Source organism: Channa argus, chromosome 15 (assembly GCF_033026475.1).
Source record: "Channa argus isolate prfri chromosome 15, Channa argus male v1.0, whole genome shotgun sequence".
Lineage (NCBI taxonomy): Eukaryota > Metazoa > Chordata > Actinopteri > Anabantiformes > Channidae > Channa > Channa argus.
In genome coordinates, this window is record NC_090211.1 from 1,304,112 (window position 1) to 1,311,132 (window position 7,021).

The window sequence follows — 7,021 nt, forward strand, 5'->3', positions numbered from 1 at the left end:
ATTTGCTACACATACTGCCTATAAATTGTAATGACTCCGCTAAACCCCTGTTTTTCATCTACTGCTGTAATCAGATACTTGGTTTTTACCAAATACTTCCAAAATAATGCCATTCCCATCAGCCTCAGCTCTACTTGCTAATATTTCATTCCGCTAAATGGCAAAAGAGGTATAGGTGTAGGTAGGTGGTAGGTGTATAGGTTGTAAGCCAATAAACAGTTAACACATGCTGGTCAAATAATGAGAATATCTTCACAAAGTTGATGTATTTCACTAATTCCATTCAACAAGTGAAACTTGTATAATGTTTACATTCATTCCACACAGACTGATATATTTCCAGTGTTTATTTTTTTTAACTTTGATGATTATAACTGACAACTAATGAAAACTCCAAATTCAGTCTCTCAGAAAATTAGAATATTACTTAAGACCAATACAAAGAAAGGACTTTCATCAATTCATCAGTGCTCTCATCAGCTAATTAACTCAAAACACCTGCAAAGGCCTTTAAATGGTCTCTCAGTCTAGTTCTGTAGGCTACACAATCGTGGGGAAGACTGCTGATATGACAGTTGTCCAAAAGACGACCATTGACACCCTGCACAAGGAGGGCGAGACACAAAAGGTCATTGCAAAAGATGCTGGCTGTTCCCAGAGCTCTGTGTCCAACCACGTTAACAGAGAAGTGAAGGGAAGGAAAAGATGTGGTAGAAAAAAGTGTACAAGCAAAAGTAATAACTGCACCCTGGAGACAATTGTGAATCGAAACCCATTCAACAATGTGGGGGAGATTCACAAAGAGTGGACCACAGCTGGAGTCAGTGCTTCAAGAACCACTACGCACAGACGTATGCAAGACCTGGGTTTCAGCTGTCGCAGTCCTTGTGTCAAGCCACTCTTGAACAACAGACAGCATCAGCAGCGTCTCACCTGGGCTAAAGACAAAAAGGACTGGACTGCTGCTGAGTGGTCCAACGTTATGTTCTCTGATCAAAGTACATTTTGCATTTCCATTGGAAATCAGGGTCCCAGAGTCTGGAGGAAGAGAGTAAAGGCACAGAATCCATGTTGCTTGAGGTCCAGTGTATAGTTTCCACAGTCAGTGATGGTTTGAGTGATGGTTCCACTGTCTTTTCTGAGGTCCAAGTTCAGAGCAGCTGTATACCAGGACGTTTTAGAGCAGTTCATGCTTCCTGCTGCTGCCAACTTTATGGAGACGCAGATTTCATTTTCCTGCACACAGTGCCAAATCTAGCAGTACCTGGTTTAGGGACCATGGTATCCCTGTTCTTGATTGGCCAGCAAACCCGCCTGACCTTAACCCCATAGAAAACCTATGGGGCATTGTGAAGAGGAAGATGCGATATGACCCAACAATGCAGTGGAGCTGAAGGCCACCATCAGAGCAACCTGGGCAGTGCCACAGACTGATCAGCTCCATGCCAGGGCTGCATTGCTGCAGTAATTCAGGCAAAAGGAGCCCAAATAAGTATTGAGTGATGTACATGCTCATACTTTTCATGTTCATACTTTTCAGTTGTCCAAGATTTCTAAAAATCCTTAAGTAATATTCAAATTTTCTTAGATGCTAAATTTGGTGTTTTCATTAGTTGTCAGTTCATCAACAATCATCAAATCATCATCAAAATTAAATCAAAATCTCTCTATAACTATTATGGTTATAAAGAAACACCACGTCCACTTTATTACTTATATTTTATATGTTGATCCCAGTCTCCTTTTATAGTGTCCCATGCAGCAGAAGATAGTCTTGTTTCCAAGAGAAAATCTAGTAAATCTAACAACTTAATTTACCCCCATCAAAAAATATGTAAATTAAATAAAATCACACACATTCAAATAAATCATCAGTTCTCAGCAGTGTGGACAATATGCAGGAATAAAATATTACAAGCATAAAACTGAGAGTGGTACATGTGCTAGCTCCACTATTTTTATACAATTTTCAGTTCTTCTCTTTCAGGATTCCTCCCACTCATCTTTGCAAAAGTATTCTTGTTCTGCAAAGTACCTGGGCTGTCTTGCATGCAGAGCTCTTCTAAGATCTATCCTAAGATTTTCAACATGTTTAAGTCAAGGAAATGTTGGGGATAGGTAACTGTACTTAATGCTCATACAATTGTAAGTTTCGATTCTCCAGTGCTTTTGTTTCGTGTGCTGAATCTTTAGAAGCCATAGTTACTTCATTTGTAAACAGTGTGTTTTATTAAAGGTTGTGAGGTACTGGTGCCAATCCTAGCTGTCAATGTGCAAATGGTGACATTTAAGGCGCTTATGGTCCAGGGCTCAGTGTCTTGTCCATGTGACATGTGGCCAGCAGAAAGTTGTCAGTGGTTTGACTCCAAGTTTGACTATTATGGTACAATAACTGTTCACCCAATTGAGCCACAGCTGCTCCTTAGTGCTAAAATGTAAATTTTTGTCAAATCTGAACTTTTTTATTGGTCCACATTTAACTTTGTCGGTGACATGTATCTAGCTCTGATGAGAACATCATTGCAAGTGTAAACTGACATGCTTGCACACAATGAACTGAAATGTGAGCCATGTGCACACGACAACATCATAATAAATAAAATGGTTGGGCCTTGAAAAGAAGCTTTTCCATTAATATCCAACCAAATTGAAACTTCCTTAATTCAGCAGTGACCTTTATCCCTGTTGCTGTCTCCTCTGTGTTTTTGTACACATCTCTGGGACATAGATGTGAACCACTTGAGAGGAAAAAGATCTCTCCTGTCTTCTTACCTCTGTCCTTCCCTCTCTCCAGGTGTGGTTCCAGAACAGGAGGATGAAGGATAAACGTCAGAGACACTCATTGCCCTGGCCACACCCTCTAGTGGACCCCCTCGGTGCATTCTTGATGGGACGTGCTTCTACTTCTTCCACCTTGCCATACCCCTTCATGCCGCCTCACCTCCCCCTCCCCCACTATCCCCCCCTGGCACTTCCCTCACCAGCATCCTCAGCTCACAGTCCTTACAGCGTACCCATGGGACCTCTGGATACACTCCGCCTCTCCCAGTACCACAACAGGCCAGGGGGGCTGCCAGCAACAACAGCAGCCCTCTACCCCTCCTCCAGCATCATACACCATCCAGCTTCTTGCCCCTGTCCTCTTTGTCTGCACTGGGGGTCCGAATATCTTCTCAAAGCCAGAGGGGAAGCACTGGGCCTCAGCCGTCCTCGTAGTCCTAAGACCAGCATCCAGTCTGCCAGTTTAGAACGAAGAGAGGAGATAGTGTAAATCCAGACAGAAGCTATGTCATGATCTACAAGGTTGTCAAACTACTGTAAAATCCAGTGCTGCAAGTTCATAGCAGTATAGTTTTAGTGTGACTGTGTACCTCTAAATAAAACACATGACTCACAAGCACCTTAAAGCAGGAACTGGAAAGATGCAAATCAAAGGTCTTACTAAAAATACTTGAAATCCTATCACACTGCTATCCGGAGGCCTTATTAGATGACAAACATTTTCAGTGTGTTGACAAGCTTATTATTTTGATAAGTTCAGAGTGTCTCGGCATATTAACTACAGTATGACTTATGTTAGAAAAAGATTAGGGTTATGGTATAGAAACTATAACTTAGACAACTACAACACATGTCAAACACAAAGGAAGAGTTGAGCTTTACATTTTAATAAGAAAGACAATTTTCCTTTATTCCATGGTGGGTTTAATTCTGTCTTTCTTAATTTCCTTAATTACTTGATGAAGTTTTAGGGATATAAAATATCAGAAAATTGTTCATTAATACATACATTATCTGAAACAGCTTATTATGTTCAGGGCCACAGGGAGCTGGAGCCTATCCCCAGCTGTCACTGCAGCAGCAGCAGCAGCAGCAATTGTTATGACATTCTGACTTTCAAGTCTTTGACAGACAAGCTCCACTAGATCCTATTTTTCCCATAATGCAACTTGTCTGTGAAATTACTATGTCTGTGAAACTCCATATACCTAGTTTGCAACCCAAGCTTTACTGTTTAAAATCACTGGAGTACCACCAGATTAGTAAGTTGAGGATTCATGTCTCCTAAGTCTGACTCACTACATGTCCATTCACCAACCTCCACTGTCTTATTTCCCACTACTCTACATATGGAACACACTGCTTCTGCACTCGCACTAAATAATGGCAGTGGGTGTAAATTGCTATTTGCAGAATTCCAATATGAACAATCTTCCAGACTATTCACCTTAACTGCAGTTTGAAGAGGAATCGTTTTCCATACTCACAGTAGTCAACAGTACATTCACACACTGGTGCAGTTATTTGTTTTTAAAAAGATTATACATGTTGGCAGGAAATCCTGGGAAATACCAGGATCATTTTCAGACATTTAAAAGAATGTCCCCATTTGGTCATGTTTCCTTGAAGGAAAACTATCTTTGTCTCCTTTTCTGATTCACTGCCTTTGACTCCATTTCCATACTAACATCTGGTGGTAAGCTCTTCAGATTGAAAGCAATTGGAGCATTTCCGCACTTTAATGTAAACCAAACGCCTTCTAAATCCTTCAATTGTCTATGCCGAGTTCGTCATTTTCACTACGGGCATTGTTGTTCTTGAGACCATTACACGTGGGCTTTGACATTAGCAAGAGTCCCCACTGGGATATGGTGGCAAGACACACGCAATCCAACAAGTATGTACATGGTAGTTTGTGGCACCATTACTATTTTTCTAGATATTTTAACTAAGAAAAAGCAACTCAAAGCTTTAAGTGGCTGTACAAGCACAATTACACTAAATGAGGCCTTTAAATGTACATTTCCTAGTTTGGGGGCTGTTAGGGCTTTAATTGCTGTCTGTTGTAACACTACTGACTACTGCTTTGACTTTATGTATTTTCAAATTTGCTGTCCCTCAGGTTAAGAAAGTTTCATAGCTGTTTACATTACCTTTAAGAACATATTAAACTGCTGGTCATGGCAGGAGGAATTTCAGTCTTTGTATCATTCAAATATATTTATTCACAGGAATAAAGGCATGAAACATGCTAGACAACACATTTTACCTTATGCTACTCTCAAACAAACCAGTCTCCTAAAAGTTGTATTGCAATACAACTAAACTGCTACAATAAAAATAAGTTCTATAGGAAACATGCAAAACAATGCAGCCTGAGGTTATAGTTTCAGTTTTGTGTGTGGTTAGGTTTGGGAAACAATAGAACTTTAGGGTTTAGGTTAGAGAATGATTGTGGTTTTGTTTAAAAATCAATCAGCAACATTATGCCTGAAGTCACCATTTTTCATTTTTTTCTATCAAGCCAGTCCACAATTTTTCCCTAATCTTGACAAAGTGCTGTACGTACCTATTATCATAAAAGACAGGATTAACAAAATATTGTCAGAGACCATTTTAATTATATATTTGGTTTCAAAAGCAACTTGCCATTGACATAAATTTACTACACATTGTTCTTATTATGTTGACAAGAAAATGTAATCCAACTGCAGCTACGTTCCCTATAAAAATGTATTTGTGATTGCAGTTTAGTTGTATAGAAACATATTTTTTAATGAGATTATCTACTTAAAATGATAATGTTATATTGAGGGCAATTTGCTTAATGACTTTCCATCTGAAAGTGAGATGAAAAGACCATGTCTCGGTACAGAGCTGGAGGTAGAGATCGACTAAGCAAAAGTTCAGCACATAAACACTGTAAAACAGTACACTACTGTTGTTACGCTTTGCTTTTTATATGTTAAAAGACATGCAGGCACAAGGTTCATATCTTCTCTTTATTCTCAGAAAGAAAGTAAAACCAAAGATCTCAAATATTGGACTATAAACTGGTTGTTAACTTGCGATTATGAAATTCATTATGTTCCGAATCAAAAGGCAATGCCTCTAATGTCCCTTTTAAAGATGCATTTATGTCCTCACTTACTGTACAATAATCCTGATATGTGATTGAGCTATAAAATGTTTTCAGAACACTTACTTAAAGGCCTAACACAATGTGTTTGTATGATGTTCAGTTTTTTTTTTTCAATTTGTTGACCTTTGCTCTGACATCAAACCAGTTGTTAAGTAAACCCCTATTAAGTTCCTCAGCCATAAAACTCAGAACAGAGACGAGCATTGTCTTGCCTGCTGACACCACACCCAGAGCCTCAAATACAAAACACACATCTGCAAAGACCAGGCTGCAACCTGAGAGCTAAGAGGTGACACGGTTACTCAAAACCGATGTTCAGTGATGGTACTATTGCTCTGTCTTTACATTGATGGTTTAAGGGGAAATATTTGTTCATTTTTTTTCTATAATGTGTAATGACTGAAGCTGAACTGACACTATTTGCACTAACACTAACAAAAGAAGGAAGATAATATTTCACTGTGTTAACCCGTGAATGAATGAATTGTACATTGTACACTTTTTGATAAGATATGAAATTATCTAATAAAGATCTGACACAGTTCATGTTTGTCTGTATTTTCTAATATAGAACTGTACAGAAACAGGAGTGTGGGTATATAATCAGATACAAGAAAAAGCAGACATTTTATTTGTATGAAATCCCAAATTAAAGAATTTTAGAGGTTTCATGCTAAGATAGAAGATGGATAGATGAAATGTCCTGCTGTCTAAATCCACCTACACTTTTTTTGGGCTCAGATGAGCATCGGCTTTGGGTACACTGTAGGTCTTACATAGGCTACTGTGTTGCCGCAAACCCTGCCCAGTACTATGCTGTAGCCTGATGGGCAACTCCCCAGAATTGTAGCTACACATTGAGGCAACGTCTTCTTGACTTCAGTGTAGTGGTAGCATGGAGTTTTTACTTTTTCCCTTTTTCTGCCTTGTACTCATTTCAGTAAAAGTAGCTACTGTTCAACATCTATTAAATCCAACACGATCCATTCAGTATCTATGGTTTGTGGAACACCAACAAAACAAGCACAGACACAGCAGCACACATGGATTGTGCTCACAGTGGCGTAAGTCACTTCTGTAGCCTATACTGTAAATCAA

At 39.2% G+C, this 7,021-nt stretch overlaps 1 protein-coding gene across 1 annotated transcript in view; it reads left to right on the forward strand.

The window, feature by feature from the left end:
* The window catches only part of eve1 (even-skipped-like1), a 28,615-nt gene extending 22,224 nt beyond the window's left edge, over positions 1 to 6,391 (forward strand). The window contains exon 4 of the mRNA XM_067477700.1: positions 2,795 to 6,391. Coding sequence (XP_067333801.1) covers positions 2,795 to 3,271 — 477 coding nt within the window. The 3' untranslated portion in view covers positions 3,272 to 6,391. The remainder of the gene's footprint in view (positions 1 to 2,794) is intronic.
* Positions 6,392 to 7,021: the final 630 nt, after the last annotated feature.